Source organism: Protopterus annectens, chromosome 3.part0 (assembly GCF_019279795.1).
Source record: "Protopterus annectens isolate FY-2018-M chromosome 3.part0, PAN1.0, whole genome shotgun sequence".
Lineage (NCBI taxonomy): Eukaryota > Metazoa > Chordata > Ceratodontiformes > Protopteridae > Protopterus > Protopterus annectens.
In genome coordinates, this window is record NC_056731.1 from 1,849,325,522 (window position 1) to 1,849,352,978 (window position 27,457).

General features: G+C 39.4%; 1 protein-coding gene across 1 annotated transcript in view; it reads right to left on the bottom strand.

Annotated features, from left to right (window-relative positions):
• The window catches only part of OBSCN (obscurin, cytoskeletal calmodulin and titin-interacting RhoGEF), a 4,979,884-nt gene that overhangs the window by 2,824,520 nt on the left and 2,127,907 nt on the right, over positions 1-27,457 (bottom strand). Inside the window, exon 36 of the mRNA XM_044066040.1 lies at positions 16,551-16,820. Coding sequence (XP_043921975.1) covers positions 16,551-16,820 — 270 coding nt within the window. The remainder of the gene's footprint in view (positions 1-16,550; positions 16,821-27,457) is intronic.

Below are 27,457 nucleotides of genomic sequence, written 5' to 3' on the forward strand. Positions count from 1 at the left end.
TTGGCTGCTGGCTAACCTGACTAGGAAGCTTGCCTAAATTAGCAGTGTATTTAATTATTGTTATGGATACAATATTTCAAGTAGCTGTAGCAACACATACTTTCACTGTCTTTTTTCAGGGAGGTCACTCAGGGAGCTGGTAGGTCAATTCTTTACACAGGAATATTTCCCTTGGGCATCACAACAGGGCACATTTAGGTGGTCAGGTGCAGGGATGTGCAGGAACACAAAGGTTTCACTGTCTTTTTTCAGGGAGGTCACACAGGGAGCTGGTAGGTCAATTCTTTACACAGGAATATTTCCCTTGGGCATCAAAACAGGGCACATTCAGGTGGTCAGGTGCAGGGATGTGCAGGAACACAAAGGTTTCACTGTCTTTTTTCAGGGAGGTCACTCAGGGAGCTGGTAGGTCAATTCTTTACACAGGAATACCTCCCTTGGGCATCAAAACAGGGCACATTCAGGTGGTCAGGTGCAGGGACGTGCAGGAACACAAAGGTTTCACTGTCTTTTTTCAGGGAGGTCACTAAGGGAGCTGGTAGGTCAATTCTTTACACAGGAATATTTCCCTTGGGCATCAAAACAGGGCACACTCAGGTGGTCAGGTGCAGGGACGTGCAGGAACACAAAGGTTTCACTGTCTTTTTTCAGGGAGGTCACTCAGGGAGCTGGTAGGTCAATTCTTTACACAGGAATATTTCCCTTGGGCATCAAAACAGGGCACATTCAGGTGGTCAGGTGCAGGGACGTGTAGGAACACAACGGTTTCACTGTCTTTTTTCAGGGAGGTCACTCAGGGAGCTGGTAGGTCAATTCTTTACACAGGAATATTTCCCTTGGGCATCAAAACAGGGCACACTCAGGTGGTCAGGTGCAGGGACGTGCAGGAACACAACGGTTTCACTGTCTTTTTTCAGGGAGGTCACTCAGGGAGCTGGTAGGTCAATTCTTTACACAGGAATATTTCCCTTGGGCATCAAAACAGGGCACATTCAGGTGGTCAGGTGCAGGGATGTGCAGGAACACAAAGGTGTAGGTGGAAGCATCGGAGCAGGGTGCACAGCAGCCAGGTACGGAGTGAAAGAAGAGTGTTGCTTGTCTTCTTCCTGTTCATCTCCATCCTCCACAACTCCAGATTCTGGTAAAATTCCACTCTGCTCCTGATTATTTTGGTGAACTCCTGCGCTTTCCTCTATCTCTCAAGTGTTTTCCTTTGAAACAGTGGAAAAGGTTTCACTGGCAAAGTCTCTCCCCGTGCTTTATCATCAGAAGAATGAGAAGCAGAGTTCCCTTCTGCCCGATGGCTCATTTTCTGTTCAACAAACTTGGATTTCCTCCTTAGCCTGTTTAGCATCAAAAAATAACTGATTCTCCAGAAAAAAAATATTCTGAAGACAGCTTGATACAGCAGCTTGAATGTCACACGCCAACATTCTCTGAGTGAATGAAGCACCACGATCCACAGTATCCAAATCCTTTACTGAGCGAAGTACATAAGCAATAGGTTAAGCGCTTTCATCTACTCAACTTAGATTTCTTCAGATCTACGTTGAGTAGATGAAAGCGCTTAACCTATTGCTTATGTACTTCGCTCAATAAAGGATTTGGATACTGTGGATCGTGGTGTTTCATTCAGGGGAGCTGCTTTTTCAATCGTTGGTTGTTTTACTGCTGGATTCCCTGGATACATTCTTGTTAACATTCTCTGAGTATTGGAATACATTTATCTTCTGCTTGGTGTACAGTGAATAATCATTTTCCACAAACACTCTACTGTCTCCAACTTTTAATGCTTTGCCCTTTTGCCACAGTTTTGTCTGGTCAAACTCTTTCTGCTGGTAGGTTTGCATCTTTACTAATAAAGGTGTTGGCTGCTTTCTCATGGCCAAATTTGGGGCATATACATGGTGTGCCCTTTTAATTAACAGTTCCTGCTGTGGGATACCAGTCCAGTTGCTTATTTGTGCCTTCATAAAATGAATACAGTCTGTTCCTTCTAGTGTCTCTGGTACAGCAGAAAATCTCAAATTTTCCCTATGGGCTCTGTCCACTAATTCAACCATTTTTTAAACATCTCCTCTTGAGCAGTCTCATACTCAACCTGACTTTTCTTCATTTTGACCTCTGATTTTTGCAGTTTTATCAATGCATTTGAGTATGTGTTTAAAGCTTTTTTCATTTTTTTCCAGACTTTTGTTATTTGAACTGGTATACTCCTTCAGTGTTATTTTAATCAGCGCTGAGCACATTTTATTTATTTTTTCCTCTACAGTACTGGAAGCCATGTGCTGCACAAAAGCTGGAGCTTGAACTGCATTTTTATGGAACACCTGCAGGATTCTTCGTAGTCATTGTTTTCTTCTCACCTTTTCTAGTTGGTTTTCTTCCAGGCTTTGTTAGTTACTTCTTTGCAGGCATTCAGGCAGTGTACTTATTAGCCATTGAACTGGGTGTAGAAATAAAGAGACTTTGTGAAAATCTTAATGCCTGTACTCCTGCTTCAATTAAGGATGACTTTTTGAGTGGCATAAATGAGAAATTAAAAGATTACGAGAGTTTGCTGCTTGAAAGAAAAAAGGTAAACTATTGAGGGACTTACGCGATTATGAGAGCAACAAGGCTTTTTTGTCCAGAGCCAATCGGAAGAAGCCACGTCATCGGGTTCATTTTCAAAATGATTATGGAAGTGAAGGTAACCATAATTCTTCGTTTTCAGCGTCGGAAGGGGGTTATACCTCTTATGAAGAGATAGATAACATTAACACTGATTTTCCAATATTACCGAAACCTCAACAGTCTGAGAGATTTCACCAAACTTTTCGTGGGGATACGAGAAATACCAGCGGAGGTTTCCAGGGTAGAAAACGCCAGAGGGATGCACAAGATTCGTCACAAAGAGAACAATTTCCACAAGGCGATTACAAAAGAGGTAGATGGTGATGTTTTTTCTTTACCTCTGAATGTTAATTATGTTATTAATTTGTCGGGACAATCTTTTACAGACATTGAGTTATCTGTTCTTCATAAGGGACTCAAGTTTATTCCAACTGTGGTATCACGCATACATGAAATAAAAAGGGACATTTATAGATTTGGTAGGAAGCTTCAGCTAAAAAGTTTTTTCTATAATAATGTTAATGCTGTGTCTTCTTTAAATAATTCTAATTCTTCATGTGATAGTTTTCACACATGTGTATTTGAAGAAATATATGATGCTTATTTTAAATTTGATACTAATTGTATTAAGCAAAATAGTAACTTTGTTCCTCCAGTCCTTAATAATGATGTCGTGCATTTTGTTAATTTACTAAATTTTTCTATTGAATATGCATTTGAAGAATACATGAAATATACAGCTGATATACAATATAATTTATGTTTTAATGAATGGCAGGCTTTACTTAAATTGAGTAAAATGAATGAAATTGTTTTTAAGCCATCTGATAAAGGTAACAAGCTTGTTGTTATGCATTATTCCCATTATCTTAGAATGTGTATTGAACATTTAAATGATGAAAATGTTTATGAAAAGGCAACACATACTTCGTATAACCATGCTTTAAAGGAATATGATGAGTTACTTGAAAAAGGTGTAAGGTTAGGATATTTTTCTCATATGGATTTAAAGAAGAAATTTAATAGTGAAGGTTGTAAAATGGCTTACTTCTACTGCCTTCCTAAAATACACAAAAGTTTAATTTCACCTCCAGGGAGACCTATTATGTCAGGATGCAATTATTTTTTGCATAACTTAGGTCTTTTTTTACACAATTTTTTGTTAGCTAAAGTCAAAACTTTACCTTCTTATACTACTGATGTTTTTGATTTTTTAGAAAAAATTAATGAAGTGAAATGGAATGAGCAAATGTATTGGATCACTATCGATGTTAAAAGCCTATATACAAACATCAGTCATCAATTTGGTATGGAGGCTGTTAGATTTTTTCTAGGGGATTATCCTGTAACAGAGTATATTTTAGAGCTCATTCACTTTTGTTTGATTAATAATTTTTTTGAATTTGACAATTGTTTGTATCGACAAAAACGAGGTACAGCCATGGGGGCAGCTTTTGCCCCCATGTATGCAAATTTAGCTATGGGTTTATTTGAATCAGAATTTTTATATAAAAAATATTTTTTTCAAAATTATGTTATTAAATATTTTAGGTTTGTGGATGATTTAATTTTTTTGGTTGAAGGTGGTGAAACTTTAGTGGATAATTTTATTTTAGACCTAAATAAAAATAGGTTTTCTTTGGAATTTGATGGGTTGAAAAAAGGTACATCTATTCCTTTTCTTGATATTATTTTGAATATTGTTGATGGTAAGAGCTTAGTAACTTCTGTCAATAGGAAGTTTGATGGTGGTACACAGTATGCGCATGGCACTAGTTGTCATCCCCCACATACGTTGGAAGCCTTGCCATACAGCGAAATCCTTAGGATATCCAGATTATGTAACAGTAAAGTTGTTTTTAATAAGGAATTGAATTTATTAATGCATACTTTTAGCCAAAGGGGTTACAACAAGCAAGTTATACAAGATAGTTATAATAGGTTTTGTGGTTATAGGTATAAAAAAATTGTTCCCAAAACTTACAATAGGTGTTTAAATGTACCTAATAGTAAAGTTAATTTGAGGGATATTTTATATTTTGTTTCAACTTATGGTTGTTTCAGTGATGAAATGTCTCGGCTAGTTAGTCATTATTGGAATTATTTTAGTTCCTTACACAATGTGTCTGTATGGCTGGATGTTGACTTACGATTTTCATATAGAAGAGGTAGGAATATTAAAGATTTTTTAGTAAAGAGTAGATTTGAGATGCCTGTGGCTAGTTTACAACGCAACCTGTTTTATAATGGTACCTTGAAGTGTGGGAGATGCAAGGCTTGTAGTTTTGTGGTTAACAAATTTTCCCATATTAATAATGTTAGATTTAACACTCTTGGTGCCTTTAACTGTAACTCTGATGGGGTGATCTATGCCCTTAAATGTCCGTGTAAGAAATTTTATACTGGTGAGACCAAATGGTCATTTAAAGTTAGGTTGTTGGAACATGCTAGGGACATTACTAATAATAGAGAAGCAAGTTCTGTAGCTGTACATTTTAGGGATTTTCACAATAGCAAAAATGAAGAACTTCAAGCTACAGTTTTAGAAAAAATAAGTTGTTCATGGCACATTTCAAATATTAAACAAGTTTTATTATATAAGGAAGCTATGTATATATTAAAATTTAATACCATGTACCCACAAGGTCTTAATGAAGACTTAAATTGGAGAGTACTTATTTAAAATTTAATCATTACTAATTGTTTTATTGATTTATTGTTTTACCAATTAACTTTGTATATATAAATGCAGTGTGTTTTACATGTTCTTTACTCCTTGAAGGCTCAAGCCGAGACGTCAGAGGAATAAATTTGTCTTTTTCTGTGGATTTGTGGATTCTTTGAGAGTTGTTATTCTCTACTATTGGCAGTTCTTTGGTTGTTCGTATACTTATTAGCCATTAACTGAATTTTACTCAACCTGACAATATCTCTTGATGCAGGTTCTCAGTTTATGTTTTCACACTGGGAAAGCTGAAATTAAGATGTTGATCAGCAGTGTGCAGCCATCTTAGATGTTATCCATTGTTATACTCCATTGATACATTTTGAACTATCCAGAACTTTATACGTCCTTGTGTATGTATAGGGCTATGAGACCAGAAATGCAGTTGGTTATCTATTAAAATCTAAACTTTCATGAGACAAAAGGACAAAACTTGGTCTACCCAGAAAGAAAATCCATCTAATGTCCTCCTACATGAAAAGTTGCTATCCTTTTAAGAAAAAAAAAAGAATAGCTACATATTCAGCCAAAGCAATTTATCTTAGAAATAAGCAAATGTCTGCTACCAATAATACAAAAACATTAATAATACAAAAACATTGGATTGAAATAAAGCATCTAACAAGACAGCCTTGTAACTCCACCTCTTTTACCAGTAATGTCCCTAATAACTCTAACACAGAAATGTTACTATTTCTTTCAGTGAAATGATGACTAACATATTTTGTAGCCCTACCTCTATCCAACAGACTAGTCAATATAACACTCCAGCTCAAATGTACATTCTTGCAGAGTATGCAACCACCTTCCACTTCTGAGCTGTTTCTGAGAAGGAAACTAAAAGATTGTTACAGAACTTGAAACCCTCCAGCCTATCTTCACTGCATTCTATCCTAACTTCCATAGGAAGGCAGCAGACAAAATAACTAATCCCCTAACTTGTATTTCTGACCTCTCACTTTCCAAAGAAATTTTCTACCAGCCCTGGAAGATGTCATCATTTCACCTTTTCCTAAGCGACCCCAGCCTAAAACCCACAAAGACATTTTGCCCTCTTGCAAAAATGTTCTGAAAAACTTATTTATAAACAACTGCGCAAACATTTTCATAGCTACATGCTTCTATCTGATAGAGAGCCTGGCTTCAGAAATGGATTAGCACAACTACTACTATACTCTCAACATCTAACACTAGCTATAGTAATCTAAATGATGATCTTCTTACATTATGGAATTTTTGTGGACATGATCCATGCCTTTGAAACTGTTGAGCACAAAATTCTGCTTGCTAAGCTACAAAACAAAATTAAAAATAAAAAGCCATTGCCTGCTTCCATAGCTACATTGACAGCAGGATCTTTCAAATTTACTCTAACAATGAGCTGTCTACTAATGAAACACTAAAGACAGGTGTCCACCAAGGTTCTGTTCTAGGCTCACTCTTGTTTCTTTATTCATTAATAACATTACTGATGATTTACCTGTACTTAACCTTATTCTATACACAAATGATATATTGCAGGCACAGCTATACTCTACACAAATGATATATTGCAGGCACACAGTCCTATAAAGTCATATGCAGCAATCCTTCTCTGATCTTTATCAATGATCTGAACAACATAAACTCCAAATTAACCACATTTAAAAAATAAAAATGTTATACTTTTTTCCTCCACTCACTGAGCCTCTCAACTTCCTGTCCTTACAGTACTGGACAATGACAGCCATATTACTCCTTTAATAATAAGAATAAATACTTAGGCTTAACACTTTACTCTACATTAAGTTTAACAACTCATATTAATAATATAATTTATAAAGTCCTCTCACAAACAAAACTCTGCTATAGAATATCACATCCACGATCTCCAACAGCATACAAAACACTGTCCAAGAATGTCCTTTAGGACAGACTTATTGAGATATGGTCCGGAGAGCAAGGAAGGGGGAAAGAATGCTGGCACAGTTGTTCTTAATTATTGGACTGTCTTATTTTCTGATAAGATCCCTTCTGCCATCTCTTTTTTTCATTCCTTGTTTGTAAGAATATGGCAATGATTGTTTGCTTGTCATTTTAAAAGCAGAGGAAGACCTGAAAGATTCATATTCAGCAACTGGAAAAATGATGTTCCTTGCATTTGTTTTCTTCTTTTATGAAATTTTTTGAGGGTCTGAGTAACAGATGTAGCAACAATGCCTCTTCGTCTAAAGTAGAATCTAAAATTTCAGACTTTACGTCATCAGCAAACTTTTGGTTATGTACCCAGACATATCTTCTCAAAAGTGTTGCAGTAGCAGTGGCCACAGAAACAGTATCTGCACAACCATACAACTCTTCAAAATATGTTTATATACCAGAGAAAGGGTAGAAATAACAGGATTAAGAAAAGAGCTATCTTCTGCTGGGACAGTGACAGAAAATTCCCTTTGTCTATCCATGTAACACAGCATAAACTTCCACATGCATGCCTGATAATTAAAAATTATGAAAGCTTCTCTTACTCAATCGATACAATATTGTGACTTCTTTTTCTCCATGAGAAGGGTTGGTATTAAGCAGTAATCTGCTGCCAGCTGAATATGGTATGGAAACTGTTGCTGGATCAGATCTAAGGTGAGGGAATAGAAATGTATTAGGCTAAGGTACTTTATACAGTCTGTTTACCTTCTCAGGGATTGACGGCTGTGTATCAGGGTTATTACAGGCTTCATGGTTTTTACAAGCTGCATTTAACACATCCCCCTGTGCTGGTAAAATGGGAATAACAGGTGAAGAATGAGGCCTTTCTATTTATAACATATAATACCTTTCAGTTCAGGGTGAACTTCAACTTGTTCTCATAAGAACACTTCATTCATCTTGACAATGGTCTGATTAATAGAATATTCTTGTACTAGAGGTTGACAGATACAGGTATTTCTTTATTAATTATGCACCCTATTAAAGGATTGTGACTACCAGGATTTACAATCTATAACAAATGTCTGGCTAAAGTAAGAAAAAAATTGACAGCATCAGATAAAGAAGTTATGTACTCACCATAACGTTCCAGCCGTGTTGTTGATTTTCATTCTTCCTCAACCTGTGGGTTTGGATCTGATCCCTCGGATCTAACTCGCCCATTACTACAGCTTGTGATAACCAAAAAACTCTCGAGCCTACCCACTACCCAGCATGCATCAGTTCTAAGGACCTCATATCTTCTTTGCTAATAGAAACAGAAGACTATGCCATAAGGCCTTAGAAATCAGATCTTGTTTGCTAACAGTAACAGAAGACTAGGCCACAAGTCCTTAGAAATCAGAGAGACTACATCTGCAGCAATAGTGGGGATATGACCTCCTAAAATTCACTTCCAGGAGAAAAACTGGTAGGGGGTTGGTGGGTGGGGGGTTGAGGAAGAATGAAAATCAATAACACAGCTTGAACGTTATGGTGAGTACATAACTTCTTTATCTGATGCTGTCAATTTTCATTCTCTCCTCAAGCTGTGGGACAGTGTCCCCAGCTACCTTACATCCTGGGAGGACTCGTGGAAGTATATTCCTAAGCACTACTGAAAAGCATGATGCTCTTCCCCTGGAGACCAGATTTTATTTGTAATGAGTAATAAAGGTATGGGTAGTTGCCTAAGTTGCTGTTGCACAAATATCACCTACAGATGCCCTGGATTGAAATATAGATGAGGTAGCTATAGCTCTAGTTGAATGAGCTTGTACAGGTTTTGGTAGTGTAATGCCTAGCTTGACATATATGAAGGAAATACAATCTGTGAGCCATTTGGCCAAAATTACCTTAGTCACAGACTTTCCAAATTTCAAATGAGAGAAGGAGACAAACAGTTGGTCAGATTTTCTAATATTTTTTGACCTGTCAAGGAAAAAACATAGTTGTCTAGAGATATCTAATAAATGTAAACAATATTCACCTTTGTTAGAAAATTTAGGGAAGAACACAGGTGGTTATTCAGACATGTTCCTAGCTAGGAATAACCATAAATTACAAAAAATGGCACTTAGAACCAGCTCAGACTTTAGAATTTGTAGGGGCAATCTTAAACACAAAGATAATGATAGCCTGTCTTCCCCCCATCAAGACTGGATACAATAAGAACACGTTATGAAAATAATTTGCAGTTCTAAAATTTTAGCACGTTTGGTCCTTCACGCTCTGGGATCCATGGCAGCTTCAATAACTCTAGCCCCATTGGCCAGATTTCACATGAGGATTTTACAATGGCTGCTTGACTCATAATTTTCTATACTTCACCAATCAGTGTCAACCCCATTGTCAACCCTGATATCAGTCACCAACATATGCAAAAGGGATCTCAGATGGTGGATACAGTCAGAGCAAAACTGTCAAGGTCGTCCATTTTTCCCCCTCAACCCAAGGCCACAGCGACTATGGATGCTTCCCAGTTAGGGTGGGGAGGCATTTTCTGTGGAAAACAGTCCAAGGCACTTGGCCCCCTGAAGAGGTCAATCTACATATCAGTGTTCTAGAGAGGAGAGCAGTACTGTTAGTGTTGCAGGCCTTTCAAGGTGCTCTCCCCTTGGGAACAATTGCAGTTCAAACAGACAACTTGTCAGTACTTTGGTACATCAACAAACAAGGAGGAACCAGGTCCCACCCATTGTGTTGAGAATCCCTCAAAGTATAGGAGTGGGCAATCTCATCCAACTGCTTTCTCATAGCAACGCACATACCGGGAAAGTCCAGTGTAATAGCAGACAAATTGAGTAGCTGTATCCTTCTGCCACATGAGTGGTCCTTCAGTCAGACTACTTTGCCCAAGTTAAAACATTGGTTAATATTAGACTTGGAAACTACTTCAGGTAAGAAAGACATATTTGTCCTCAAGGTAGGTTTATCCCTGTGAAAAATTAAGTATGGTGGTTGACATGATATGGCTTGAATTTCTGAGATTCTTCTTGCTGAAGTAATACCAACTAGGAAAATAGCTTTCTAAGACAAAAAGTTTACATCACACCTGGCTGCCTGTTCAAAAGGTGGTTGAGTAATAGCTTACAACACCAGATTCAAGTCTCAAGGCGGAGTAGGGTCTTTAATGGAGGTTTTAAGAGAAGAGCTCCTCTCAAAAAGGCTTTGCAAAGTTTGTGAGAAACAAGTGAAGAGTCTTGATATTCAGTATGATAACTGAATATGGCTGCCAGTTGTATCTTAATAGTAGAAGCAGATGCATCTTTGAAAAGTAAGGCTAAGAAGTCAAGTATGCTATGGATAGGTGCTGAAAAAGGGTTAATCTTATTCTGATGTGCCCAACAAACAACTCTCTTCCATTTACTAGTGTACAGTTTTTGTGTAAATGGTTTATGAGAAGATAAAATATGTCAGACAGGTGTGGAGAACTTAAGCTGTGTGGCTATTAATGGAATTGGAAAATCCAAGCTGTCAGTTTGAGGCTTTAAATATCCAGGTGAATCATGCCCATCAGGAGAGACATGTGGTCTGAAGTTGGATCAAGAATCCAAGGGTTGTTGAATTATGTGAGGCCAAAGGAAAGGAAACCAGATCTGTCAAAGCCAGTAAGGTGCAATGAGGATTACTTTGTTCTTCAAACTGGCAGCTTTCTGAAGAAACCTCAGAATTAATGGAGTGGGAGGAGAGACATAAAGGAGACCAGGAGGCCAGTTATGAAGAAGAGCATCCCTAGGTGATTCCCCTGCGGGGGAATTAGGGCAAAGTAGTCTGACTGAAGGACCACTCATGTGGCAGAAGGATACTGCTACTCAATTTGTCTGCTATTACACTGGACTTTCCCGGTATGTGCGTTGCTATGAGAAAGCAGTTGGATGAGATTGCCCACTCCTATACTTTGAGGGATTCTCAACACAATGGGTGGGACCTGGTTCCTCCTTGTTTGTTGATGTACCAAAGTACTGACAAGTTGTCTGTTTGAACTGCAATTGTTCCCAAGGGGTGAGCACCTTGAAAGGCCTGCAACACTAACAGTACTGCTCTCCTCTCTAGAACATTGATATGTAGATTGACCTCTTCAGGGGGCCAAGTGCCTTGGACTGTTTTCCACAGAAAATGCCTCCCCACCCTAACTGGGAAGCATCCATAGTCGCTGTGGCCTTGGGTTGAGGGGGAAAAATGGACGACCTTGACAGTTTTGCTCTGACTGTATCCACCATCTGAGATCCCTTTTGCATATGTTGGTGACTGATATCAGGGTTGACACTGGGGTTGACACTGATTGGTGAAGTATAGAAAATTATGAGTCAAGCAGCCATTGTAAAATCCTCATGTGAAATCTGGCCAATGGGGCTAGAGTTATTGAAGCTGCCATGGATCCCAGAGCGTGAAGGACCAAACGTGCTAAAATTTTAGAACTGCAAATTATTTTCATAACATGTTCTTATTGTATCCAGTCTTGATGGGGGGAAGACAGGCTATCATTATCTTTGTGTTTAAGATTGCCCCTGCAAATTCTAAAGTCTGAGCTGGTTCTAAGTGCCATTTTTTGTAATTTATGGTTATTCCTAGCTAGGAACATGTCTGAATAACCTGTAATCTTGCCTCCAGTAGTTGTTGCTTGGTCGGGCCAGAGAAGAGCCAGTCATCTAAATATGGAAACACTCGTAATCCCTGCGGTCTCAGGTGAGCTGCTACTACTGCCATACACATGTTGAACACCCTGGGGGCTGTGGTGAAATCAAAGGGCAAAACTCTGAACTGATAATGACCGTCTCCCAGGAAGCAAAGGAAGCTTCTGGATTGCCTGTTCATCTTTATATGATAGTACACATCTTAAAAGTCTACCAAGCAAATCCAGTCATCCTGTTCCAGAAAAGAAGAATGGACTGAACTGTGACAGTCTGGAACTTGGAGCGTTGAACTGATTTGTTCAAGATGCTGACATCCACAATTGGTCTCCAGTCCCCTGTCTTTTTTGGTACTAAAAAGAACCTTAAGTAAGTTCCGGATCCTCTCTGGTCTGGTGGGACCTATTGGATGACTCTTTTTTTCTAGTAGCTTTTGTATTTGCAGTGCTGCTTGTTCCTTCTGACTGGGTGAAGATCAGGGATTTCTCCGAGAATGGGAGGTGGAAAGGAAAATGGTATTAAGTAACCTCTGAAATGATCCTCTGCACCCATGAATTGGATGTTATTTGCTGCCAGGCTCTCTGCTGCAGGGACAATCAACGCCCAATTGCCTCTAGAAGACAACTGGGCCTCTTTTCAAGAGCCGTGGAAGGGCTTCCCAAAGAAGGTATCTTGGGATCCCTTGTTTTGCAGGCCACCTCTGCCATGAGGGTGGCATCTACCATTAGAGTTCTCCCCTTGTGCCCCTGGGGATCTGTCTCCATGTGTGTCCTGAAATGGTCCTTGGGACTTTTTGAATCACATTTTCCCACTACTTTTCTGCTTCCTGGAAAAGGATCTCCGAGGAGTGGAAAAATGTATGCCCACAGCAGACAAGGTCTTTCCGTCTTTCTCACACCTGAATAAAATGTCCTTTACCTTGTGGCCAAAGAGTCCTTTACCTTGGAGCCAAACAAGGATGTACCATCAAATGGAGCATTGACAAACGATGACTTGAAAGGCTCTGCAAAATCTCACAAGCGTATTCAGGCATGTGTCACCTTATGGAAATGCCTGCACCCACAGCTCTCATCGTCCCTTCGGCTACCTGAGAAATGAACCTCATGGATGAATTAGATATGAATTGTAGGACAGCCAACTGAGAAGAGACAGACGCTTAAACCTTCTCAGAAATGGATGCAGGGAGGGTATCTGAAAGTTCTTTAATCAGATCCCTGTGCAGTCTTGTAAAATGAGCTAAGTAATTCAAAGACTATAAAGCAAGGGTCGATGAAGCATAAACTCGCTTACCGAATATATCCATCACCTGAGACTACTTGTTGGAGGATGGATAGAGGAAATTTCCTCTGCAAATTCCTTTTTAGCTGTTGCCACCATGACCAATGCATCAACAGGCAAACATTTAGACCAAAATAGCTTATTTTCTTGTGCTGTTATAATTTTGTCTGGTCTCCATGGAATCAGTCCAGTGGTATCAGGAGCTTTCCATACCCGCTGAGAGATCAACTCAATGAGTTCATCAGCGGGTGGAGTTATCCAGGAGGTAAAAGGATGAGTAACAAAACCCTCCAGTTACACTGACTCCTCAGGTGAAGGACTGCTGGACTTCCAGTCACCTCTCTGTTTTACGATTTCTAGGATGTCTCCAAAAGAGACATCATCAAGAGGGGAAGATGAGGATCCTTTGCCTTCATCGATGTTGGTGTCTTTGTTGACAGATTCTTCTGGGGAATCCATGTGCTTCCTCTTGCACTTCTTATTTCTAGAGACCTCATCAGTATGACTCTCTGGTGGGGTATTGGAAGAAGAGGGGAAACCCTACTGGGAAGCCTGGGGTTTTGCTACTTGCTGTCCTTTTGAAGAGAAGGGATGAGGCTCTATGCACAGAGATGGCTGAGGACCAGAGGGGGTAGGAACTGTGTGAATGCCTGAACAGACATGGCTCTCTCCAAGACCTCAAAAGCTGATCTCTCTCCAGAGAGAAATAGGACTCTGGCCCAGAAGAACAGACCTCTGAACCATAGTCTCTCCTTGCTCTGAAGAGAGTCTCTCTGAGCTTGAAGTTGTAGCCAAGCTCATCAATGCCGAAGCTCCAAGCCACAGATAAGGCTCCAAAAACTTCAGAGTCGACTCTAAGGGCCCAAATGGACTGAAGAACTCAGAGCAACTAACGAAGCCGAAGATGATAACAACTTTGGATCCAAAGAAGTTGGTGCTGGTAGATTTGGATCCAAGTACTCTGAAACCTGTGCAAAAGTCAGAAGAGGATGCAAGGTTGGAGTAATGAAACTGCATGACTCCTGACCCAAGGAGGTAGGGATTGAAAGATCTGGTGTAAGTTCCTGTGCCCACAGAATCTTCTTCACCAATCTCTCCAAATCGTCTTCAGTGAAGCTCTTAGAAGAATGAATGGAAAGAATGGAAGGAGACTTCGGTCTTTGCAAAAAGTGGAGACGGTACTCTAAATGGAACAGGGTCGATAGAAGGTGAATACCTAATCCTTGGCATGTAACCGACAATCTGCTCTGATTCAAGAGAAAGAACTTTCGCTTACAAGGTTTTCAGCGCTGAAGGAGTCTTGCCCATCAAGTCCACTTTAGTGAAAGTGTGTTTACACAAACATGCACTTTCGTGAATAACACTACACTGGAGAGTTGTTGCAGATCATGGTACAGTGAAGATAAGGGAATATTCCCTTTTCCCCACTGTAGTGCGATCTCAGATTTAGTATATATAAGTAGCGGGTGTATGTGGGGTGCAGGATGGCTTGCCCCCCTGCATAAATGCATTTGTTGTATTTGTTTTTTATTCTGTGCATTTTCTGTTGTGGTTTGGCGTAGTGTTATTCTCAAAAGTGCGTTTTCGTATAAATGCAATTTTGCTAAAGTGGACTCGATTAATTACAATTCGACAAAACGTAATTTCGATGGGTTGAAGTAGACCAATATATATATATATATATATATATATATATATATATATATATATATATATGTACACACACACACACACACACACACACACACACACACACATATATATATAGATCTACCTGACTACGTGAGAAGACCGGCAAGCGAAAACAATGAAAACGAGATCACCGACACCGGAAGACCAACAATGGAAATACCCGACAAGTTGAAATCCTGACGCCGAAAACACTGACATGTGGAATGAGCGCGTCTGTGTACACGTGCGACAGTGACGGACTTTAGGGTTAGGGTGTGGGTAAGGTAAGTGTATGATAGTGAAGGACTTTAGGGTTAGGGTGCGGGTAAGGTAAGTGTGCGATAGTGACGGACTTTAGGGTTACGGTGCGGGTAAGTATGCTGTAGTGACGAACCTTAGGGTTAGGGTTTGGGTTAAGGTTAGTGCAAAGATAGTTGTGTATATAAGGTTTAGTGTGGGTTTATCAGGTTTTTGGTGCGCTTGTGTTGTGTGTGTGTTTTTCGGAACAGCAAATTTGTTTTGTTTTGTTAACTGTCGGGATTGTGCTTTGTTGGGCATGTGAACTTTCATGTTTTTGCACTTTCGTTTTTGTGGTGTCGGTGATCTCGTTGTTGGCCTTTTGAGCTTTCCGTGTTGTCAGGTAGACCCATATATATATATATATATATATATATATATATATATATATATATATATATATATACACACACACACACACACACATACATATATTTATACATGTATATGTATTTTTTTTTTTTTATGTTGTGACCATATGAGTTCAACTACTGTGTGTTCAGTATTGTGCGATTTTGATATATGGATATGCTCCCAGAAGATATATATGTAACACATTAAATAGTTAAAAACCATCCAAAACAAAGCACTCAGAAACCAGAGTGATGAAGCCAACAACACAGCGTAAATTGGAGCAGAAAAACTATTTGTTTTTAAATAAATAGTTTTTCTGCTCCAATTTACGCTGTGTTGTTGGCTTCGTCATGCTGGTTCCTGAGTGCTGTGTTTTGGATGGTTTTTAGTCATCTTTAAAGCACTTTTTCTCTTTTGTTACATTAAATAGTTAATGATAGTACAAAGGTGAGGCTGTGTGAAGGATACACTTTTGTGTGACTGAATTCCAATATGTGTGATGAGCAGCAGAATGCTGCAGATGATGTGCAGTAACAATTTTCCCCTTTCTGGTACCCTCCTTTTTCTATTGCTGTGCAATCATGGAGTTAATATAACATAAGTAAGGGAGGCAGGTGTGAAGCCATATGTGGTGGCACAGCAATCCCCCTACAGAAAAAAGAAAAAAAAACTGCTGCATTTCTGCACTGAAGCTTCTGCACTCAGTAACTCTGTCCACAATTTTGTGACATGAATCCATGTGTGTGTGTGTGTGTGTGTGTGTGTGTGTGTGTGTGTGTGTGTGTGTGTGTGTGTGTTAGCTGACTCCCACTGCTAACATATACTTGTGTCATTTCTATAAAATGATAAAATGTAGTATATGTGCCTTTTGAGTATGTGTGGCATGTATCTGCCTGCAACATAAAAAGTGTTTGTAGCAGCTTTGTTTCAGTGTTTTAAACTACAAATAACATTTATTACTAAAAAACTCTAGCAGTAACTTTGATACAAATGCATGAAAACATATTAAAGAAAACTTTTAATGTTCATCTTACCATTGACTGTGAAGCGTGCTGTAGACTTTGCCTTTCCAATGCCAAACTGTACACTGCCTGTCATATTGCAATGGGTCTTTTTGAAAACAAGGCTATGAACAGTGCCATCCTGATCAATTTCCACATCTCTACAGGCCTGCAGCAGTTCTCCATTTAGGCTCCACTTAGGAGGCTTCACAGAATGAACTGAGATCTCACATTCAAACCTGGCTTCAGCTGGTTCAGTCACTTCTGTATCACACAGGTGTCTGATTATATTGATAGTCTGTTCTGTTAAAGTAAGAAAAGGCATAATAACTATCACTATTCATTAATTTCAGCCTTTGCAATTACAGTGACATCAAAGTAAGAAAAGGCATAATAACTATCACTATTCATTAATTTCAGCCTTTGCAATTACAGTGACATCAAAGTACTTGAGAAGTTGAGTCTTGATCCATGAGTCTGATGCTTATTATAATCATAACAAGAAAGCAAATTTAGGGAATGCAAAACTACTGATGCACATACCACGTGTTGCTGTAATTATACAGATGACCTGACCTAGAAGCTGACATGAACCACAACATATCACTCAGAATATAATACATGCTTAAACAACAGCAAAACCCAGCAGTAGTCTTGTCTGTTTGACTCATTTCCAAATGTTGCCAAATGTAAAACCAGTCTGTTCAGCATTAAACACTGTGAGAGAAATTCAATTTTCAATTCTGAGCATGGCCCCTACCCTGGAGACAGCTATATTACTTAAGTGGGTGAAACCTCCTGCTAAGGAGTGAGGTGAGGGGCAAAAATCTCCCACACATCCATTAGGAATGTAGCTTCTGAATTCTGCTGCAAATTATTTGCTCTCACTTCACGGAAACCATGCTCACATCATCAAAGCAGATGGAGAAAAGAAACAGCCCTTTCTAATGTGGCGCATATTTTTTCATACTGCAGATTCTTTTCCATGATTCACCATAGCAGCATGCTCTCACACGAGCACACACACACACACACACACACACACACACACACGTACATATATATATTTTTTAAAAAGAAAAGAGCAGACTTGAAGCACTGTTCACCACTGCCATACCACAAGCATTGTCAGAAAAATGCATGCTTTAATAACCCTTTCCTGAAACATTTTACTGCAAGCTATATTAACTGCAGACTGAGTAAAGCTTTCAAAGATCACTAGAGTCATCAGACAAGATCTACCCTTTGACAACGCCAAATTGCTGGGGGTCAAGCCTGGTATGATTTCTGAAATCACAGTTAATTAGGTCAGTTAAGACATGTTCTGTAGGTTTGAGATGAAGACTGGTTAGACTGATAGGCCTGTAATTCCTGGTGACGCCCCCCATGTGGAGAGGAATCACAAAATCTGTGTCCCACACATATGGAACAAAGCCTTTTGCCAGGCTCAAGTTAGAGAGACTGAGGATTGGATCTACCACTTCTATGTTCAGCCAAAAAATAAAATTTCAGTGAACAGCTAATCAGCAACGTTAAACACCAAACATGGAAATTATTGAACAAGCTTATCTTCAAAAATAATACCAATAAATGGCCATAGTTGGCCGACATCACACACGGCCTTCATAAAAATACCTTTTCAACCAAGGCAAGGTGTTCCACCCGACACCTTACAATGTGGGGGGGGGGGGGCTGCTGCTCTCACACCGCCTCAACTATATATACCAACTCCAAGATCTCACTATGGTGGGGAATACGGCAAATTTATAAAAAATTTGTTTAGCTTACCTTACACATTATGATACTTCCTGGTTGTTGTCAATGGCTAGTCTTCAGTAATTTCCACGCTCGGTGTTTAACATCTGATAATTAGCCTTTTGCTGAAATTTTAATTTGATGGCTGAACAAAGACCCAGATCCACCAGTGCTTCTTTAGTGCTATGTATTAGATAACCGGGTATGTTGTCAAACCCTATGAAGGTGTTCTTCACTTTGAAGAGTACCTTCAGTACATGTTTTTGTGATGATTGGTTGCTTTATTCTTTGTGGATAAGTGAACTTGGAGTAGATGTCTCTTTGATGAAGTTTGTACTAAATTTATTGCCAGTATGTTGGCAAGATACACTTAATCGGAGTAGGTGCCATCATTAAGAATAAGTTATGAGAAATGTGATTGTTGTTTCTAATTTACCTGACATAACTACAGAAGAATTTGTAGTTGTCTTCACTTCAGTAGCTAATCTGAGTTCATGACATACCTTCATTTTTCTGATGCCCTTTCTTAGTTTCTTAACTAGCTGTTTAATGCTGTCCTTAATCTGGGGGGTCTTTTGTTCTGCTATATAGGATAAAAAGTTACTTCCTTTTGGCTTTCCAAGATGGCTGCACATTTGATCAACAGATTAATGTTAGCTCTCCCAGTGTGAAAAAAGAAACTTATAGATAAGGGCTAGTTATTCAGCCTGTTCTAGTAAAATGCAGTTACAGGTTATCAAGCACATTGCCTGGATGCCAGAAACAAAGAAACCTAGAGAGCCTGAAAGAAAATTATCTAGAAAAGGTGAAGAGAAAAACACTGACTGAGAAGAGTCCTGTAGCTGTTCAGCAAAAGGCAGTTCAAGTTCCAGCTTTGGTAATAAAAGAGATGGCTTCCAGTAATATGGAGGAAAAATAAGTCAAATGTGCTCAGAGCTGATTAAAATAAAAGAAACACTGAAGGAGTATTATCAATTCAAATACAAAAAGGTAGAAAAAAATGGAAGAAGCTTTAAACAGCTATTCAGATGAATTGATAAAACTGCAAAAATCAGGGGTGTAAGTGAAGAAAAGGCTTGCTAAGTATGAGACTGCTCAAGAAGAGATGTTTTTAAAAAGGTAGAGTTAAGAGGGCAGATCATGCAGAGAAAACCTAAGATTTTCTGCTGTACCAGAGAAACTGGAAGGTTCAGACTGTATAAATTTCTTGAAAGCACAAATAAGAAACTGGATTGGTATTCTGCACAGGAACTGTTAACTGAAAGGGCACATTGTGTGTGTATGCTCCAATCTACCCATGAGAAAGCAATCAAGACCTGCATTAGTAAAGATGCAATCGTACCAGCAGAAAAACTTGATCCTGACAGAACTGTGGCAGAAGGGCAAAACATTAATAGAGACAGTAAAGTGTTTGGGGAAAATGATTATTCCACTGTACACTAGGCAGAAAGAAGCAAATTTATCCCAGCAATCAGGACCTGTCAAGAGGCAGGTATGAAATTCAAGCTACTGCTTCCAGCTTTCTTCAGAATATTTTCTCATTTTTGGTGCAGAACAGGCTAAAGACATACAAATTTTGTCCAACAAAAATGAGCCATCAAAGAAAAGGGACTGCTTCTCATTATTCTGATAATAAAGCTCACAGACAGACTTTGCTAGTGAAATATTTTCCAATATTCCAAAGGAAAATGCTTGCAAGACACTAAAAAGCACAGTAGTTGTGTAGAAGAACTGGGAGTACCTTGGACTTACTGGAGTCTGGGGATGGGAAATGAAGATGAACAGGAAGAAGACAAGCAACACTGAAATTAGTGAGTATATGTGAGACTATAAAGCATTAATCACATTTCTGACTGATTTGGCTGGATATTCTTGCTTCTTCTTGCATTCTTCCTGTATCTCCTGTATCTTTTTCATCAAATCATCTTCTGCTTTCCATAATCTGCTCTCTTTAGCCTTCTCTGCAACTGTGGCTACTTCACTTTCTGTTCTGCCTTAATGTCATCTGTCTCACAGTGTGCATGCTACCACATGTCTAAGGCACTTCATCTCCAGCATTTCAAGCTTCTGTAACTGCTCTGACTTCACTACCCAGGTTTTTGGCTGCACCACTGCACCACTGTTTTGGACACTTTACTTTTTAGCTTCTTTGGCTTCCTTCTGAAACATACTACACAAAACACTCTGCACCAGTTGGTTGTCGCACCTCTGATTCTAGCTTTAACCTCTTAATTCAGATTTTACTTCTCTTCAACCACCTCTCTTAGATACTTGATACTGTTAACCTGTTCCACTACTTTCCATTCTAGCTCAATTGCAACTCCTGATTTCCTCATTAGCTGTCATGACAACTGCCTCGTCTCTACTCAGTTACATCCCATACGCCTTCAGTTTTTGAATTTCTGGCCTCTATCATTTGCTGAAGTTTCTGTTCGGACTCTGTAGTGACTATGGTCTGTGTACAGCAGCTTTGTTGATGTGTACCCTCTGACATGATAATAGAAAAGAAAACAAACCATACTAACATATTTTTCATTTACATATATTACATATATATCTTCTTTCTTTATAACAACTGTCATTCAGTCCAGCATTACATAATTTTTCCAATTCCTACCTTCTCTTAAACCTTACAACTCACCCGAAACTTAATCATATCTGCAGTGACTTACCTGAGCCTGCTGCTTTCCTTGACTTCATTTTCTTTAGTGTTGTTCTTCCTTCTTTTAGGGTAAGTTCTTCAACCTCTTTCACTGTAGGCTGTGCATAGGGCACTACAACATTTGTGGGGTTTTCTTCATTCAGAAACTGCTGGAAGTATGTCTTCCATCTGCCTCTGATGTCCTCAGAACTGTTGAGCAGATTTCTTCCATCTGCCTCTGATGTCCTCAGAACTAGTGAGCAGATTGTTGCTAACATTTCTTATGAATGGTGTCTGATCACAGTCTTCTTTCTTTCTATCTTTTTTGTCCCCAATGGAGTTTCTTTATGTCATCTGCGGAGTCACTTTCCAGAAACTGACAGAGCTTCTCTGAAGCCTTGCCCTTTGTCACTGTGACTGCTCTCTTAGCCTCTTTATTAGCCAACCAGTGTTCCTTCTTAGCCAGGTCTGCCTTTTCTATCTCCCAGTTCTTCCTGCACTCCTCCTTTGTTTTGATAGCTTCCTGGACTTCCTTGTGCATTCACCTACAGACTTTCCTTTTGTACATTATTGCCATACCTGGCTAGGATGCATATCTGTTCTACAATCTTCACGCATGCTGTTTTGAGACTATGCTACTCCTCTCCCTGAGGTACTATAGTCATGAGTATTTCCTTAAACCCGTGTGCTTTTACTTTAGAGTCAACTTCCAGGTCTACAGCCTAGTGTCTACTGACCATAAAGCCTTTTCTGATCACTGCTTACAGATGATTGGGGCTACCAGTCATTTACTCTGAGGGCCAAAAGTTTCACTGGGGATGACTTTGCAGCCTCTGAGTCCATCTGAATGCCCTTTTCTTACTAGGATGGAGTGGTATGTTGACCACTCTTTTATCTGATTTTGTGACTGTCATTCTTGGTGAACCATGTGTTGGCAACCATTAAGCCATTTGCCAGACAGACATCTAGAACAACCTCTCCTTTATTATTCCAGTTGCTCTACCTATGGTGGCCCATGCAGTCCTCACATCCTGTTCTGTTTGCCTTTATGCATTCAGGTCTCTCATTAACAACCCTAACTCATTTGTCCTGCTTTATATGGCCTGCAAATGCTGCTAGAATGCCCTCTTTTCCTTGCCATCACAGCCCTGTTGTGGGGGCATAGGCTGAGATTATGAATACTACCCTTTCTTTGTAATGAACTCTGACTGCCATGTGTCTGTCACTAATTCTGATGAAATCCCTCACTGTCCTCAGAAGACTCTCTTTCTTTCTCTCTCTCTCCCTCTCTCACCAGAAGTCTTACATCAGTTCTAGTCTGCCTTCCCCTGAGTAGTAGACTCTGGATCCCAAGCCAAATCACCTTGTTGTACTGCTCTTACACCTTGTCTCCTGAGCACACAGGATGTCCAGCCTCCTCCTTACCATCATGTCATTCACTTTCAGGCTGTGTCCTATCAATGAACCTATAGTTACTGTAGCAATCTTTAGTTCATTTCTGGCACACTGACTGGTCTTACGTCCAACTTTTGCTAGGTTAAAAAAAAAAAAAAGGTAACCCAAGTTTGGCTACTGGATACGTTTGTCCTGTAGCTTACTACAGCAGGACTGCTGGGCTTTATGGTAGACACACTGGCTAACAGGGGCACATGGACCCCTTCCACTGTTAGCACTGGTCCTTGGCACAAGTTGGAGAAGGTTGGGTCCTCAACCTATTTAGCAACAGCAATTACCCATGCCCATTTTGGTGATATTACTCAACATGACTAAATTGCCTAAAGACAATTTTTACACCAATGGGGTGTGCAGTCTGTGATACATATTCTCCTATCTACAGCATATTATGCACCACAGCTGATGCCTAAAGCTGTTGGCCTACACAACTCTTCTCCCAAAAGACACCACCTAGAATCTGTGCTACTGCTCACAACTCAGTTTAGTTTTAGATGTACTCTGTTAGCATGCATCTCAAGTTCAAATCAAAAGGTTGGGTTTGAAACCAGTACCTTTCATTCTTGACAAGGAAACACCTAGCATATTTCTGGGAGGTCGGAAGAACACCACACAGACATGGGGAGGTTTGGAAACTCCATAGTGTCAGTGGCCACAGGTCATGATCAAACCTTATACCTTGTGTATACCACAGTTTCTCCTTAAAATTTCTGGGCTAGATTGAGTATACTTGCAAACTGGAGCAGTTTCCAATAAATGTTAATTTCAAAGTTTGTTATAATAACAGGACTCCTGTGTTCAGCAAAGTTTCTAATGGTATGTACCTTCATGAATCATTGTTCATTTTAAGAAATGCTGCAGAGAAGCTAAATAGAACAAAAATCATAAGATCATAAGAGATTACCAGGCTATCAACCAAGAGGTCATTTTAAGCCTAGCCGTTTCATCCCAATGTAATACAATAGAAATGCTAGTCAATACCCAAGACTGCATTTAGCAATGACTGCCTATGTCCAGGAGGGTTGTGGGCTCTATTCCCAGTAATAATTTACGGTGCCCCATAGGATCATAGGATTAGGAGGTTACTAGGCTAATGACCCTAGGGCAAGCATAGCCAAGTTTTACCTTTATTTCCACGATCAGCACCTATCACCCCTGTCCAAAAGGGACATAGGTGGAACCCCTGGGGTGAATTTATGGTTACCCATCCAGTCATCCAAATTGCATATGAAGAGGGCCAATGAGTTGCTCTGCTTGACATGAAGTGGGAGTCTGTTCCAAAGGTGTGGTAACCTCTGGGAGACAATTCTGTCCCTCAAGTAGATTCTATTAATGTCACATACCAGGTTATGGCTATTACAGTGAGTAACCCGTGTACCATTTGACTTACGGATATGCAGCATTTCCAATAAAGCAGGGTCAAAGATTGCCTTATATGGAAGGCAGCGATCACCTTTGAGTAGTCTGTATGAAACAGAATAAAGTGGCAGTGATTTCAGATGATCCACATATGACAGATGCTGAAGACCTTGAATTTTCCTTGTGAAGAACCTTTGTGTTCTCTCCAACTGTTGCAGGTGCTTGGAAAGGTACATATCACTCATCAAGATTCCAACTAAACAGTGCCATAGAGGTGTTCTGTGTCACATGAATTGGTAGCCTGTTCCAAAGACGTGGCAGTCGGTCAGAGATAAATCTGTCCCTCTAGCATGCCATATTTAAGTCACAGGCCATACTTAAGCCCCTGGAATTGGTAGCCCTAGTCTCGTTTGATTTATGGATATGCAGCAAGGTCATTAGGTTTGGGTCTTGGATTGCTCTGTAGGCCAGGTATACGTCTCCCCTAAGAAGTCTATATGATACTGAGTATAGTGACAGAGACTTTAGTCGGTCTGTGTAAGGCACATGCTTGAGCCCCTTGATCTTTGTTAGAAACCTCTGAGGTCTCTCCAATTGCTGCAGGTGCTTTGTACAATGCATACCAAATGGAGCATTACACTCAATTAAGGACCAGATAAGTGCCGAGTATAAAAAGACTGGAACTGACATGGAATTTGGTAGTGACTTGGATTCCCTTCTTCAAGACCCAAGAACAAATAAGCATCACATTATTAAAAATAGTCAAAGCCTGGTTAACTGATTACTGTTTTTGCAGCTGCATTAGGTGAGTACTATACATTCCTCCATATCCACTTAGGTTTAATCTCCCTTCCTCATGTTACATAGTTTCCTCTGCTCATCTATATTACTGGAATCTTCTTCAGCACTCCTCAGACACACACTCTGTCTGAGCTACTTAGCCTCTACCTCTTACTGTTTTTCCTCCATTTTCCAACATACCCTCATCACTTCCTCTCTTCTTCATTGGCTCCTGCATTTCAGGCATTTTCACCTCTTTCTTCTTTTTTTATATTCTATGTTTTAACAAGTCTATGTATTTATCACACTTTGTAACCAGCAACATGAGTTCAAATACATTAAAGATAAAAACATACAAAATATTTTTCATTGTCATCTTTGTGCATTATACATTTTCCTCATCAATTCAATATTACTCTTTATATCAAACCTTCATATTTTTCAATACCCACCAACCCTTCTACACCACACATCCCATTGACCACTATTCTGCATGCATTAACCCGAAATATGCCATTTATTTTATGCATTTTACTTCCTTTGTCCTTTAAAGATCCTGCCTCCATTTTGTTAATTTCCTGTACAATGCTTGGTACATGCTTTAAAGTTGTTTTAGTCTGATTTCCATTTTTTTGTTACAAATGCTTTGGCTGCCAACAGCATTACACTTAGTAAGGCCTTAATATGCATTGGAACACCTAATGCTAAAGGCCAGCTCAAAAACATCATATCCTTAGTTACTACAATTTGTTTCCCCACCATCTGTATCAAAGCATTCTGAAAGGAGTATTTAAAATCACACAGCTCCATACATTGCCAAAATACATACTCACAGTTTCCTTCTCTCTTCCGCTACACTTCTCCAAAACCTATCCCCACTTTTGAAAAGTCTACTTGTTGTATAACAATACCTGTACAAACATTTCCATGCAAATATCCTGAACTGTCTGGACTTTGTAAAATACTAAGGTGCCCTACAAATTTCTTCCCATTAATCCTTCATAAGTTGTGTTTTCTCTTCCAAAAACCTTTCTAAGTACCTCTTATTGATTCTTATAGTTATCATACATAATCATATATTTGCTGCTTACCATCCTGCTTCTGCCGACAGCATATATCTCCTCATCCCTACTAGAAACTTCATCAGGGCAGGTCTTTAACTTATTATTGTTTTCTCTCAATTCGTTTGTCTATACTTTATCAGTCCCTGATACTGGAGACAATCTCTAACCTGCAAGTCAAATACTTGCTTAACTTCCTCCCATTCTATTACTTTTCCCTTTTCAATGTACCTGTTCCCAGTATTTTGTTTATTTAGCTAATATCCTTCAGTTACTTTCAGTCGTGGTGGTGCTGCGGTAGCGTTGTCGCCTCACAGTAAGATGCTGTCTGGTTCGATTCTCAGCTAGAGCGTCTTCAGGTGGAGACATGCGTGAATGGGCGTACCTTCGTTGAAGGTTGTGCGTCAGGGCTGGTAACTCGGCATGTAAAACTCAACCACCAATCATTAGCGGACCGGAGTTCCGCTGTGGCGACCCCTAACCGGGAAAAGCCGAAAGACGCAAACTTTCAGTCATCTCCTGTTTAATGTGAATGCTATTATATTGTATATCCCTGTTAAAATAATTTTCTAGTTCCACTTCCACATCACTTTTTTAACAATAGCAAAATTCTTTTGCCTTTTAATATATTCTTTTTTTACACTTTTATTAAATTACCACTTAAGACACAGGCAAACATAAATTTATATAAAAGAAAACACACTATAGTAACACATTCCTAGTTACAAATACTGTATAGATTCATAGGTCTATAGACTGTTACAAGGCTAATGACCCGAGGGACTTTTCTAAGCCTAGCCAAGTTTTCCCAAAAAAATAATGATGTACTGCATCCAGATAGGAAATTGAGAGCCAGGCATTTATAAGCTACCTCTGTCCATACGGGACATGGGTGCCGGGCCCAGTTTAAATTTCCTATTCTCCATCCAGTTGTCTAGACTGGGGTCTATATTACGAGAGCGAAAAGATGTTTATGCGAATACGTAAATGTCGAACCATATAGCGCGAAGTGGTTGGCCCATCTGTGGATTAGCTGCATAAGGTAAGTGTTGGGTAGTTACAGAGTTTAGGATAGAGTGCGGGTTAAGGTAAGTGCTTAGATAAGTAATGTATGTTAGATTTAGTGTAGGGCTAGAGGTAAGGTTTTGTTAAATGTATGTATGTAGGTTATTTATTTTGTTTGTGTATATTTTCGTAGGGGAAATGTGCGGTAATTACGGACCTTAGGGTTAGGGAGGTGTTAACGATAGTGCATAGATAGTTTTGTATGTGGGGTTTAGTAGTGTTGGAGGTAGGGTTTTGTTAAATGTATGTATGTGGATTATTTGTTTTGTTTGGGTGTATGTCTGTAGGGGACATGTGCGGTAGTTACGGACCTTAGGGTTAGGGAGGGGTTAAGGAAAGTGCATAGTTAGTTCTGTATGTGAAGTTTAGTGTCAGGTTAGAAGTAGGGTTTTGTGTTTTACTTTAGGTTAGAAGTAGGATTTGGTTAGTGTATGTATGTGGTTTATTTATTTTATTTGGGTAGGTAGTATATAGGTAGTGGTGGGGTTGGCCGACTATGACAGTTCAATTTTTTTTTTCCCGCTGTTTAGTGCGTTCGGGATATTCACTTTTCGCGGTATAGGGGTCGATATTTTGGTATTCACGCATAACGTTTTTCGCTTTCATAATATAGACCCTCTAGATTGTGCTAAAACTGGGTAACAGACAAACTCAGCTTCACATGGATGGAACACTTATTCCATAGGAGAAGCAGTCTCTGGGACACATGTCTGTATCTTCAGCATGTTCTGTTTAAGTCACAGACAAAATTCAAGCCCATTGACCTTGTTTTTCCTGATACTTTTTGATTTATGAATATTAGGAGACTCATCTGTGTTTTTTTTTTT